Here is a 12982-nt window from a genome sequence, read left to right as displayed (position 1 = left end):
ATGAAAAGAGAGGAATGTCTTACGATGGATAATGTTGTTAAATCTCATGCACACACTTTCAAAAATAAATTCGTAACACATACAGCCACATATACATAACCCTAATATATAATTGGCATTATCCCTAGTGAGAATATATACTAAACTTAATGATGAAATGAGTGGTGACAATTAAACTGGTGGCAGCAATCTCCTTTCGTTGTCCGATCTCTATATATATATAGTATAATTACTTTGAAAGGAACCTGACTATAGTGTGATAGGGATCGGATGGACAAAGGAATCTATTACGTTTGTCAATATATTTCGTATTCTTCACTTCAAATTGAGTATTTTATAATTTTTTGCACCCACTGGTGTATTTCAAAAGACTAAACGATGAATGTTAAAATTCATAAATCTTTCTCTTGATCGATCTTTCTCAAATATACAAGGCACGACATGAGCTAGGTAGCCTAATTAATTAAGGACATCACCTAACAAAATAGATAACTAATTAAAATTTGCAAGGGCACTCCCCAATTACTGTATATTATCAATATGGTCTTAGTCATCCCATTATAATTCATTAATTATCTTAAGATATGTAAGCATCAATAACGTCCATTAGCACCAAGATTAGTATTGCGGTTTGTTTTTTAAGGAAATAAAAGGTACAATGTTGTTTTTTCCTATGATCAGAGTATAAACTAATGGGGCAATACCACCTACTCTATCTTTATAAGAGGACTCTAACTTTAGAAGAGGGTGCATGTGTTTCAAATTCACATGTTCACTTTCCAATCAAGAAAACAAAAAGAAAAACCTTTCACTTATTTATGTTTTTTGGGAGAAAATCTTTATCTCACATACTTAGTTAATCATCGCAATTAACTTTTGAGTTAAGTTTGGATAACTTCAAAACCTTTAGGAGTGATTCTAAATTTTCTAGAGTAAAAACCCTTGGGGTGATTCTAAATTGGAACCTTTTAAAACATTCCAAAAAACTATCTAAATGTTTTGAAAAGTGGACATTTGTTAGGTCCACTAACATTAAGCGATGATTAAGGCAATTTATACTCTCAAGTCATCTATGAAGCTTTGAATTTCCAAATCGTCGCAATTTAATTAGCCAAGCAAATTTACGGCTTAACTTGGCTAAAAGGAGTCAACTTGGAAATTAGAGCTCCAAAGAAGATGATTAATTAGTAGAGAACAACTTTTATATTTGTCGAACTCATCATCTAATGCTAGAAACATCAGTTGGTAAGATCATCACTTAACGCTAGTGACCTATCAATCGTCTCATTCATAAAACGTTTTAAAAGATTGACTAATTTGGAATCACTCTAAAAGATTGGGTAATTATCTGTACTCAACCCTTTTTAAATAGGAAAAAAAGTGAAAATCACCTGCAAGACGATTTCATCAATTTAGAGTATATAAAGAATATATACGCTTAGGCTTAGCTATATATTTTTCACTTGGGATAGTGTTATTTATACTCTTATTTTTACCTTCCACACACCTTTGTTAGTTTATGGTCATTAATCTTCTTCAATTCATTCGATCTGACAATCAAAAATTAAGAGATGTGTGAAAAGTAAAAATGGATATGTGGATAGCAGCACGTACCCTTTACTTTATACCAGTGGTCTTTAAATTCATGCCCTAAACACCTTCACATTGGGGTAGTTAGTGTTTCTGCATACAATCAAGTTTTACTTATGAAGCGTACATTCTATGTCACAAAACTCGTTACTTGGCGAGAAATTTTTTATTGTGATCTGAATATGGGATGTGTCATTATATAAGTAAAGGGCAGTTTTATTTTTAAGTTATTAATTTTTTTAACACAAATATCTTACCATTTATATAGTGATACGTGTTGTACCGTTTTTTATTTCGGACACATTGAAAAGAAATCTCTCTTACTTGGCGTCCGTGTTCAGCAAAATTGATGCATGCATGGCTACATATTATGATAAACTTGAAACGGTTCGTTTTATGTTATTGGACTAGCTATTGTACATAATTTTTATGTTTGGTTTTGAATGATTTTTTTAGCTATTTGTTGTACTATTCTATGTTGATTCAATAAAACACCTTATTCCAATAAATAAAAAAATTAAAAATTAAAAAAGTACTCCAATCTCGTCTGTGTGACGCATACGAAGTACTTATGGTGGTCATAAGCATTTTTGGTAAAAGTGTGACGCATGTGACAAAAATAATGTATCAAACGTTAACCTCAAAGTAAGTGACTTGAACTTGTGATACTGTTCTCTTTGAAACGGCAAGTCAAAGGCCCAAATCAGGCACCCTAGCCCAAATATACAAGGCATTCTTCCTGTTGCATGATTTTCGCTTTTATTGTTCCACCAGCTAATCTACATGAAAGTGCTAGATGCTTATCCAAAAAAGTGTTTCAATGATCCATAAGTACTTCTAAGTATATTTGCCAAATGTCGTCATAATGTATTTTTAGTTGTCAAGAAACACTTTTAGCTCTTCTAAAAGAAATTTCAAACATCCTAAAAGCACTTTCAAAATCTTAAAAGAGCTCCTACCATTGTGGAGAAGTCTAAAATGTAATATTCTTCGGATAGTGCAAATCACTTTTCTTTTAAGAATGCATCGGGTTCCACCTTTCTTTCATTAGTTAACCCACTTTTTGTCTAAAGGGAATTGTAGGATTCTGGTAGAGGGAGTTGTAGGATTCTGGTTTTACACTATTTGAAATGGGTCTCACCTATTGAGAGATTTTTTCCAATGACATTCAATCATTGAATCCATTCGCAGTTACATAAATGACTAGAATTTGTTTTCAATTAGAAGGGATGCATATATACGTTGTTTTGGTCTTGCACCTTTATTACACAATGCCCCAGTCTCCAGAAACACTTTTAACTAGTGCTCCTCATTTCTATATAAAAAATATAAATGTACCTCTAACAAATGCGGGCTTCAAACAAAATTAAAGCGATTACAAGTAGGATTGATTCCTACGAAAACATTCAACAAACAATGACACTATTGTTTATGAAACTTAATTATAAGGCCATTCATCTCCATTCAACCATGTACTAAATTAATATACCAGAACAAGAATATATGTATGTGATGGGTGTGGACCGATGCATGTACAAATATTCAAGCATTATATATAACAAGTTGCCCACGTGGGTGCGTGGCAACACGATATATTTTTATACGAGAACTTCTTGGTTTTATGATTTCTAAACATCGAATAACAATCTGTACCCTCTGAATTCTCTGACAATGCAAGGTTGTCATCATTTGTATCTTAGCCATCGGCTCAAAACCCTAATTTCAAATCTGTGTAATGCTGCTTCCTTTCCTCCAGTCAAGGCCTACTGCTGGAACTCAAAAATCTGATCGGCTGGCGAAAGGATCTGATAGACCTAAAACATATTAGGAAAAAATAGAGTGCATTTCCCAAATTTCAAATTTGTTAAACTATTGTTTCCTTCACTCACTCTAGCCGGGAAATCCACCTATAATAAGCGGTATTGCGGCAGTATAAGTCAATCACGCATGATCATATATCTTAACTTTATCATATGATAATACTTGATTGGCTTGTGAAATGCGAACTGATGTGACTCAAATATGGCCGGCCAGGTAAGATCTAATACACAAGTATATACCGGAAGATATATATAAATTCAAAGAGAAAGATGAGGCCTATATATAGCTAGCTAGAATATATATATATATAGAGAGAGAGAGAGAGGGGGGGGGGGGGGGGGGAAATGGCATCAAGCAGGAGTTGTGCAATTGGTGCAGTTGCAAGTCTTGGGGACAAAAGCGCAAACTCCAAAAGGTTTGTTGGGGAGCTGGCAGTCGATGCCGAAGCAGCAAGGCATGGAGATACAGGTGGTGGCTGAGCAGCACTTGCACGGCAAACACAGCTGATATGGAGCCAGTCGCCGCCGTTGTGTATCGCGATTAGGTTTAGTCACGCCATCAATAAAAAGCTTATACTCCGTCGGACCGGCGGGATGAAATGTCTCCGTCGTTGTTGATTGCTTTAGGTTTGGCTCATACGTCTCACCTGCATGATAAAAAGAGTAACTGTATGCGATTATATGTAAATTAAACTTAAATACTTGTTGCAGAAATTAAATATATAATTAACTTACCAGTTGCTGATGCAGGGTTAATGGTTAATAGCAGCCCCATGATGAAGATTAAGAAAACCACCAACTTTATGGTGTTACTGTTTGTGGAGTCGTCCATGTCTCGCAGCCAAGCAAACACCAGAGAGAGAGAGAGAGAGAGAGAGAGATGATTGGAGAACGAAACTTTGTGTGGTGGGAAGGAGAGGAGGAAGTGATTTGTTAAGAGGGGAGAGTGGGACAAGGAGAAATGGATATTTTATTTTTTTAATTTTCTTTGGTTCTTAGACTTTTCCTCTGTATATATAGTGGAAGTTTTATGAAAATAACAGTAATGGAATCTGGGGTTACTTGGGATGTATAATATTTAACCGTGGTGAAGATCTGACTCAATTTTTATGGGTTGGCAAAAAAAGAGAAGTTTTCCAGAGAAGAAATTTTAGGGTTATTGTTATTTAACATTCAAACAACAAGAAGTAAACTTAAAAATGGAAAGGTAGAATAAGGAGGAAAAGGATCCTCGCATGATCTTTTTTCTGGGATCCTAGGAATTCTGTGATTGTGATCATTTATTGTACATCGTACGATCGGAAATCATTTCAAAATTTAAAATTTAAAATTAAATATAAATAGTACCTAACGAAAACTAACCGCACGATATACGATGAACAGTCACGATCACGGGATCCCTAGGATCCCCAGGAAAAGGATCCGGCGAGGATCCTTTTCCGAATAAGGAAACTAGACGTCTAGTATTAATATGCATATGTGGATTAGGTCACTTTGCTAAAGTAATGTTGTTCTCGAACTTCTCTTGCACACAAATTTGAATTTCCTCCTCGTTGATAGATTTTTAGGTGTAGTTAAAATATGACCACGTGACGTTACTATTCTACTCACTTATAACATATGAATTTGTTTGTTTTTTGTTAATCTACATACGCTATAAGTGCGACATATCAACTCTGTCATCCATCTTTATTATAATATGAGAATAATACACTACGCATGAACGGAGCTACTATAGTCCGCCACCACTCATTTCTTATTTGTAGAAAAACAAATCTACATGTAATACTACATGGCTAATTAATACAACCCATTTACATTAAATAACATAATCTTGTTAATATTGACAATACCCCGCCCAATATTAATGACTACCCCACGTACAAAGATGCGAAAGAAAATATAAAATGATTGGAAAATCAGATGGAAGATCAATATAAAAGATAACATGGTTACATACAAGGTAGTCATATTTGATAATATGATGGGTTGTCTTCGGTAGTCTAGACTATGAAGTAGTCCTAATTTTTTTAACCATATATATTTGTTAATTTTCAATGTTATTTTATTGTTTGAAGATGCATCCATTCAACTAATTTTTGCCGTTGTTTCTAAAACCACGTAAGTTGTGTACCTAATACTCATAAAATATTCCCTCTTCATTTTTTTTTTTTTTTTAGTACAACAATATATTTTACACTAGAGAGAGGGGAGAGTTCGGTTAAACCATATAATGAGCAACCTAATTTGACATTGAATTTGTCATCCACAAGATTCGATTCTCCCCTTGGCTTACAATCAGAAAAATTCCTAATATTAAAGGCCAAAAATAACACTTGATTTAGGGTTAATTTCCTAAAATTGTTCATCATTTGGCTTATGCACCAAGAAATATTCACCTATGGCCCTTTGAACGTAATGACACATTTACACCACCTCCTTGTAGGGATTAAGGTTCCCTTCAATCCTTAGATTCAGTTCAAATGCAAGACATGCCTCTGACTGTAGACAGATTTAGGTAATTCTGCTGAGTCAAAGTGATTAATGGCCTCACTCAACAAATACCAACTTAACCTACTAACATTATCGTTTCTCAAAAACAAAACAAAAACAAAAAAATTCAATGGCTTCACTCTACTTAAAAAGCAGATCTGCAACATAAATGCAGGCGTCGAACAGAAACGATTACCGAAGGTAAAGGAAGACGGCGATACTATATATAACAAGCAAATTCTGTCATTGCAAAAAAGGTTGGGGGATGATGCATACAAGGTACAAACAAGTATATAAAATAGATGACACTCTCATCTAACTCTGCAAGCTGCAGGACCTCCTGGCGATAAATTTGGGTTGGGAGATCGACAAACAACACCAGGACCTACATTGTTAGAAAACCTGTGACGCATTCTGTGCTCAGGGATTCTGGTCATGGCAAATGGTCCTCCCGCTGAGTCACTTGGTTCGTTGCAACTTTGTAGAGGTTCCAAAGTTTCAACTACATCACTCATTAAGGGCCTTGCTTTGGGGTTTTGGCTGAGACAGTAGTATGCCAAGCTGCAGGCTTTCTGTGCTGCCCTGACTGAGTACTGATTCTCCAACCTAGGGTCGATTATTTGTAGCAACTTTCTTTTGTCGTTCAGTTTTGGCCGCGCCCAATCTACCAAGTTCTGTTCCCTGCTTGGTCTCGTCTTGTCAACAGATCTCCTTCCTGTCAAAAGCTCAAGGAGAACAACTCCAAAGCTGTATACATCACTCCTGGCAGTCAGGTGGCCTGATCATTTCACATGGAATTGATTCAGAACAAAACATGCAATTAATACTCTTACATTACGTGAACAAGAAAATTAAACACATTGACAGCTAATGGAGGACATGACACAAAACCGAGCGCAATGGCGTTCTAGGATTCATATAGCCGACCCCACTTAGTGGGAAAAGGCTTTGTTGTTGTTGTTGTTGTTGTTGTTGACAGCTAATGTCGGCATTTCTTCATCTGGTCATATACACAATTTTGAAATGGAAAAGGGACCACGAGACTTATTCAGCAAGTTACAGAGAAGAAAAAACAGGGTACGTGGACATAGCAACACTCTTGAGTCAAACCTACAAGTCCTTCATCACTTCAATAACAAAGTGCATATGAATTGGTTACTTACTGCGAGAGCTCTAATCTTAGATCTACCCGCTAAGAATTGACTACTGATTCGTATGTGTACCTAAAGGTTTGGGATACCTATCTAAATGAAAAGTGACAATATCTCAACCTCTCATACTCTAATGCAATCAGTAACAGTTACAAAAATTTTGAAGCGAAAGTGCATTGAAGCTGCCAAGAATCCCTTAATTCAAGTCCAGCTCTAAGCATTTATGAAAAGATCTGGCCAGAAAATGCATTAGAGCTGCCGAGAAGGTATGAAATCAATTTTCAGTTGCTATAGAAGCCAAACTTTTATGGAAAGATCTCAACAGAAAGTGCAGTGAAGCCAAGCATCCAGTACTACGTAAAATCAGGGTTTATTCTCTGAAGCAATGTTGAAACTCTATGTCAATCAAGCACAATCGCTCATGTTCAAAGAGCTACTCAGTCTCTATACCTCCCCTCCAAAAAGCCTGATTTGGCAATACCTAACCAGGTGCATCCTTACCCCTCTACCAATGAAAATAAAATCTGATTCTAGTGAAAGAACGAAAGTCGAAAGACAACCACTTACATAGCAAGAGTATAACTCAAATGGTACTAATGCTGGTAATATCGATCATCCCAACCCTCCCAAAGCACCCAGTTCGCAGTTTTTATGTTGGAATCAATCAGATTTTCGAGTTACTATAACTAAATGTTGTTCATCTTTACCAGAGAAAAATCTAGACTCTTTCCCACTCAACTAATTGAATTCATCATGTTCCAACAACTACATCAGCTAAATCAAGCATTTTGAACATGTAAGAACACACCATACCAGTCATTACATACTCCGGGGCTGCATATCCATAGGTACCCATAACGCGAGTCGATACATGGGTTTCATCCCCTTGAGGTCCAGCTTTAGCAAGCCCGAAATCCGAAAGCTTAGCAGCATAGTCCTGCATACACATGCAACCAGTGAGACTAATTCGAGCTTGCATGCAATCATTCAATAATTAATTTGTGCACAGAAACACAACTTACAGAGTCCAACAAGATATTCGAAGTCTTGAAATCTCGATAAATCACAGGCCTTTCGGCATTGTGAAGAAAAGCAAGCCCCTTGGCAGCTCCCAGAGCAATCATCATCCTCGTCCCCCACGATAACGGAACAGTTGCCTCTAAAAATGTTCACAAAAACCCTAATTAGCAACACCAAATCACCACAATACACCAAACAAAAACCCGAAAAATCGAAAGATTAAGAGCTTAATTACTCCGGAAAAGATGATTCTCCAAGCTCCCTCGGAACATGAACTCGTAAACCAGCAATCTGTGGTCGTCCTCGCAGCAGTACCCAATCAATTTCACGAGATTGGGGTGGCGGAGCTGACCGAGGAAGTTGACCTCCGTCAGCCACTCGCGGTGGCCCTGATGGCCCTCCTTGTTGAGGACCTTGACGGCCACTGGCAGAGATTTCAACCCGACCCGAACGTTCTCGTCAATGTAGCCCTTGTACACCGTCCCGAAGCCGCCTTCCCCCAAAATGTAGTCGGAGCGGAAGCTCTTGGTGATGGTCTCGAGCTCGAAGAGCGTGAAGGCGATGACGTGCGTGTACAGCACCGCATTCTTCCGCGCGTCCTCGAAGTTCCGTGGCGTCGAAGGATCGCTCAGATCTGAAATCGAACGGCTGTGATTCTGCTTCCTCTCACCGCCGCCGTTCTTCACGGAAGACGCCAGCGTGCTCAGCTGCTGAACTGCTCAATAATAAAAAATAAAAATAAAAATAAAAAAAGCCAAGCCATAAGCCAAAAGCTGAAAAATCATAAAATCCGAAGATTTAAGCAGAAAGATCTGAACTTTTGAAGCATCTGGAGCTCGCAAAGCACCAACCTTGAGCATTGGTCACCACAGCTGATTCCTCCCTCGTCCCGCAGTTCCCCATCTTGACTTAATTTGACAGTTACAAGTAGCAGAAAAAGGACTTCCAGCAGAAGCAGTAAGTAAAAGCAGAAGCTGCTGAGTATGATGAAGTTGTTGCTTTTGTTGTGCTGCTCCGACTCTGCTGGTGGTGCAGAGTCTCATTCTTCGGTGGCTTTCGCTTTTCTCCTCCTCCTCTCACCTTTTTCACGCCGCTCTCTCTCTCTCTCTCTCTCTCTCTCTCTCTACTGTGCTTAAACACTTAATTAGTAAGTAATCACTACTTTTTAACTGACAAAAAGCAAATGATGAGGCTTCAATTAGAAAATTACAGGGTCAAAAAGGGGGAAAGAAAATCTGGGTTTGTTCTCCAAGTCGCAGTGGTAGTTGAAGGTTCAAACTTTAAAATCTGGGTTTCTCCTTAAACTCTGTGATGGGAGGAGCTTTGATGGTGATGGACCTGTGGCTGTGGATCTCCTCTCTCTCTCTCTCTCTCCCTCCCTCTCTCTCTCTCCTCGCTGTTGTTTACAGTTTGTGGGACCACTGTTGGTTTTTATTTCTTTCTTCCTCGGAAAGAGATCATCTTCAGATATCTTCACCGATCAAATGATTAGAACCTTCTAAATTTCATCTAACGGTCCATCTATTTTGATCTCTTAAAAATTGTGATAATTTTTAATCGTTGGATAAAATTTAGAACATCAGAATCATTTAATCTGGTGATTTGGAAGAGATCCGGCTTCTTTCTCTCCAATTATGATTTTTTTTTTAAATATACAGATAGATTTCGTGTTGTTGCCAATTGGGCCTAGTTGGGGCAAAAGTTGAAAGAGGCCCAAATTTAAGGACTGAATTTTGGGCCCATAGTAAAACCCAAGCCCAACCCACTAACCCAGAACCCACGGCTCGTAGCCTCGTAGATAAGGAGGAACAAAATAGGAAGAGCAGAGCCAGAGATTTTGTTGTATGGTTTTGAAATGGCGGTGACAATGGCATTGGCAACGGCTACCGGAGCAGCAGAATGCAGCAGATGGAGCATGGCGTCTCTGAAGGCGGCGCTTCCATCCCTGCCGGAGAGGTGCACCATTCCCACCGCTTCTTCTTCCTCGGCACCGTGCGGGCATCGGAGCCTCCGCCTCAGCGTCGGTCTCCGGAAACCCGATTTCCAATTCGGGTCTTTCTCGGGTCTCTCTCCCCTTAACCCGCTCCTCTCCCTCGGCCTCTCGGGTACCACTCTCTTCTCCGTCACTACCGTTTCCTTTTGTTGCTGAATTTTCTCCTGTAATTATCAATGGCGGCAACTGGGTTCGTATTTTCGAGTGCAATTATGTATCTTTGTGTATTATTTCAGCTCAATTTGGTATCTTTTGTACTTTGGTTCTGTTCAATTTGGTGTGTTTGTGGATTATTGCAGTTAAATTTGGTATCTTTGTGCATTGTTTGACTTGAGTCTTGTATCTTTGTACATGTTCAGTTTACATTCTCTTCACGGAACTTCAATTGCATCTGTAGCAACACATTCTTTACTTTTTAAGGCCACGTTTGACAGCTATTTCGTTTTTTGTTTTTCGTTGACGTTTACACTATGTTCGGATGAGGAAAAAAACTTGGAATTTGGGTAAAATTAGAATTTATAAATTGACACGTATCAATTCTCTTGTTTTGATTAATAAATATAGAAATTTAGAATTTCTGCGTGGATAAAAAAAACTTGAAATTTGGGACCTCCAATTCCCAAGTTTTAATTTCATATAAATATATGTCATTTCTTAATTTCTATGATTGAGAGTTTAAAAATAACAAATTTCGTATTAAATTCCGTTGTTCTTTTAGGTTAACCAAACAAAAAAATCACAAATTCTAGAGAATAAAATCCCGTCATTCCAATTTCTATTATTTTAAAATCCCTTAGGAATCATAAATTTCCTCATCCAAACATAATGTTATTTTGCTAGAGATTAAGGGAAAGTGTATGAGAGAAATGAGGAATTGGGAAGGATGAAGGGAGGTGGCGGGAGTGAGGAGGAAAACCAAAAACTTGAAAGGAAAAACAGTTAAAAAAATCTGTTCCCAGTCTTCAATTTTTGTGTCGTTCCATACACATTTGTTCCTTCACCAGCCTTCAGTCCTCCTTTCTCCCATATTTTCTCCCTATCTACAGCACAAAACTGAAAATCATAAACCAAAAAACGAAATGGTTATCAAACCGGCCCTAAGTGACTTCTAGTGTTAAATTTTCAACTAGGGTGTTCAGTTTCTATCTCAACGATGTAGTTCAGATGGTTTTGGGACTTCTGAAATGGGAAATCCATTCTGTATTGCATTGTGGATTTGGTTTATCTGACTTTCATCCAGAGGTTATTTACTGCCATGTTTCTGTTTAGATATGTTCAGATGGTTTTGGGACTTCCGAAATGGGAAATCCGTACTGCATTGCAATGTGGATTTTGTTTATCTGACTTTCATCCAGAGATTATTCACTGTCACGTTTCTGTTTAGATGGTTTTGGGACTTCTGAAACGTGAAATCCATACTGCACTGCATTGTGGATTTTGTTTGTCTTACTTTCATCAGATTGTTTACTGTCACGTTTCTGTTTAGATATGTTTTCTGTCATTTGGTGTCTGTGTTGGCAGGACCTTCATGCTTTTTTCTGTCTTCTCACAGAGTCCACAAGTTTTGAACACAACTTCACCATCATTGACAATGGTGGTCGTGTTTCTGCCATGAGACATGGCAGGAAAGTTCCTAAGCTCAACAGGCCTCCAGACCAGAGGAAAGCCCTTCTTCGAGGCCTCACTACTCAGCTCCTTAAACACGGACGCATCAAAACAACTCGAGCAAGGGCAAGTGCCATGAGGAAGTACGTGGACAAGATGATCACACTGGCCAAGGATGGATCTCTCCATAAGAGGAGACAGGCGCTGGGATATATCTATGAGAAACAGATCGTCCATGCTTTGTTTGCTGAGGTACCCGACAGATATGGGGAGCGGAATGGTGGCTATACAAGAATCATCAGAACTCTGCCTAGGCGAGGGGACAATGCACCCATGGCATACATTGAACTTGTATAGGTCTCAGATTCATGTCAATTTTGAACTCGTGTCGGTCCGAGTACTCGTCAATCTAATGTTTACATTGGTTCTCATCTAATGGCATTAATTCTTATGGAGACGAGCATTTCCAGCCTATGTTGAAGCTTGTTCTCACGTTTTGCCTATATTTATATCCGTAGACTTGTTCATCGATGGGTCAGTTAATTCGTATTTACAGGTCGTTGGCGCATTCTGATATGTTTTTCGGGTGTTTATTTTTCCTCATGCTGACTTCCTTTGATCTTTACCCTGCTGTGTGTATTTTTTGGGTCCTTTGATTTGTTTACATTTTGTCTCCATTACTTTGTTTGAAGCAAAATTCAAAGAAAAACAATATAAATATATAGCAATACAACATCAAACAAAAAAAAAATACAGTTGTTATTGGCACTTTAAATTTATTAAAAGCACGAAAGAAAATTTGTATAGGGAATCGTTCCGAATGACAATTTTCGGTGAAAAAAAATAAGAAAGTACAATCAGTCAAATGCCACAACAAAAAAAGAAACTTCCTCTCGCGGAACATTGAAGCCTTAGCCTCGTGCACCTTCTCAAGATAAAAGAAATTCTTCCTACTCCTTCCTTCTGCTTCAAGAATGTTTCCACAATTTGTTGAAAAACTTTACGCTTCCAGTGATGTTCTTCTGATTGGACAACATTTTTCTTGAAAGTCCATTCGAACTCGCTGGATTCCAAATCAATACCGGAAGACACTTGTTCTTGGTCAATCACATTGCCATAGTGTTTGAGGGATGGGTCTCTAGGAAATAACATTGGATATGTCACATGTTTTAGGGAACGGACACCTTACATCGAAAAATAATGCATTGTTATGAGAATCCAAGAAAAAAATGCCATGCTCCCACTGACCACAATTAGCAATCCGCGGATGGTTCTTGAGCATATGATCATGAACCAGAAGATTTATGGTG

The 12982-nt window shown here is 38.1% G+C and overlaps 3 protein-coding genes across 3 annotated transcripts; 1 reads left to right on the top strand and 2 right to left on the bottom strand.

Annotated features, from left to right (window-relative positions):
* Positions 1-3049: 3049 nt before the first annotated feature.
* LOC126619235 (uncharacterized) lies at positions 3050-4367 on the bottom strand. Its single transcript, XM_050287533.1, has 2 exons — positions 4146-4367; positions 3050-4057 (listed from the first exon to the last, which is right to left on the bottom strand). Exons 1-2 carry the CDS (start codon positions 4240-4242, stop codon positions 3762-3764), a joined length of 393 nt encoding a protein of 130 aa, XP_050143490.1. The 5' UTR covers positions 4243-4367; the 3' UTR covers positions 3050-3761.
* Positions 4368-6128: 1761 nt separating this feature from the next.
* Positions 6129-9553, bottom strand: LOC126619225 (probable serine/threonine-protein kinase PBL8). The gene is made up of 5 exons (XM_050287525.1): positions 8926-9553; positions 8310-8789; positions 8077-8213; positions 7868-7991; positions 6129-6681 (listed from the first exon to the last, which is right to left on the bottom strand). The coding sequence occupies exons 1-5, from the start codon at positions 8975-8977 to the stop codon at positions 6215-6217; spliced, it is 1260 nt and encodes a 419-aa protein (XP_050143482.1). The 5' UTR covers positions 8978-9553; the 3' UTR covers positions 6129-6214.
* A 333-nt stretch (positions 9554-9886) lies between these two features.
* LOC126619234 (50S ribosomal protein L17, chloroplastic-like) lies at positions 9887-12175 on the top strand. Its single transcript, XM_050287532.1, has 2 exons — positions 9887-10179; positions 11620-12175. Exons 1-2 carry the CDS (start codon positions 9930-9932, stop codon positions 12027-12029), a joined length of 660 nt encoding a protein of 219 aa, XP_050143489.1. The 5' UTR covers positions 9887-9929; the 3' UTR covers positions 12030-12175.
* The last annotated feature ends 807 nt before the right edge of the window (positions 12176-12982 follow it).

Source organism: Malus sylvestris, chromosome 4 (assembly GCF_916048215.2).
Source record: "Malus sylvestris chromosome 4, drMalSylv7.2, whole genome shotgun sequence".
In the NCBI taxonomy this organism is placed as follows: Eukaryota; Viridiplantae; Streptophyta; class Magnoliopsida; order Rosales; family Rosaceae; genus Malus; species Malus sylvestris.
The sequence above is the reverse complement of the archived record's forward strand: the minus strand, read 5'-3'. Positions and strand labels throughout refer to the sequence as shown.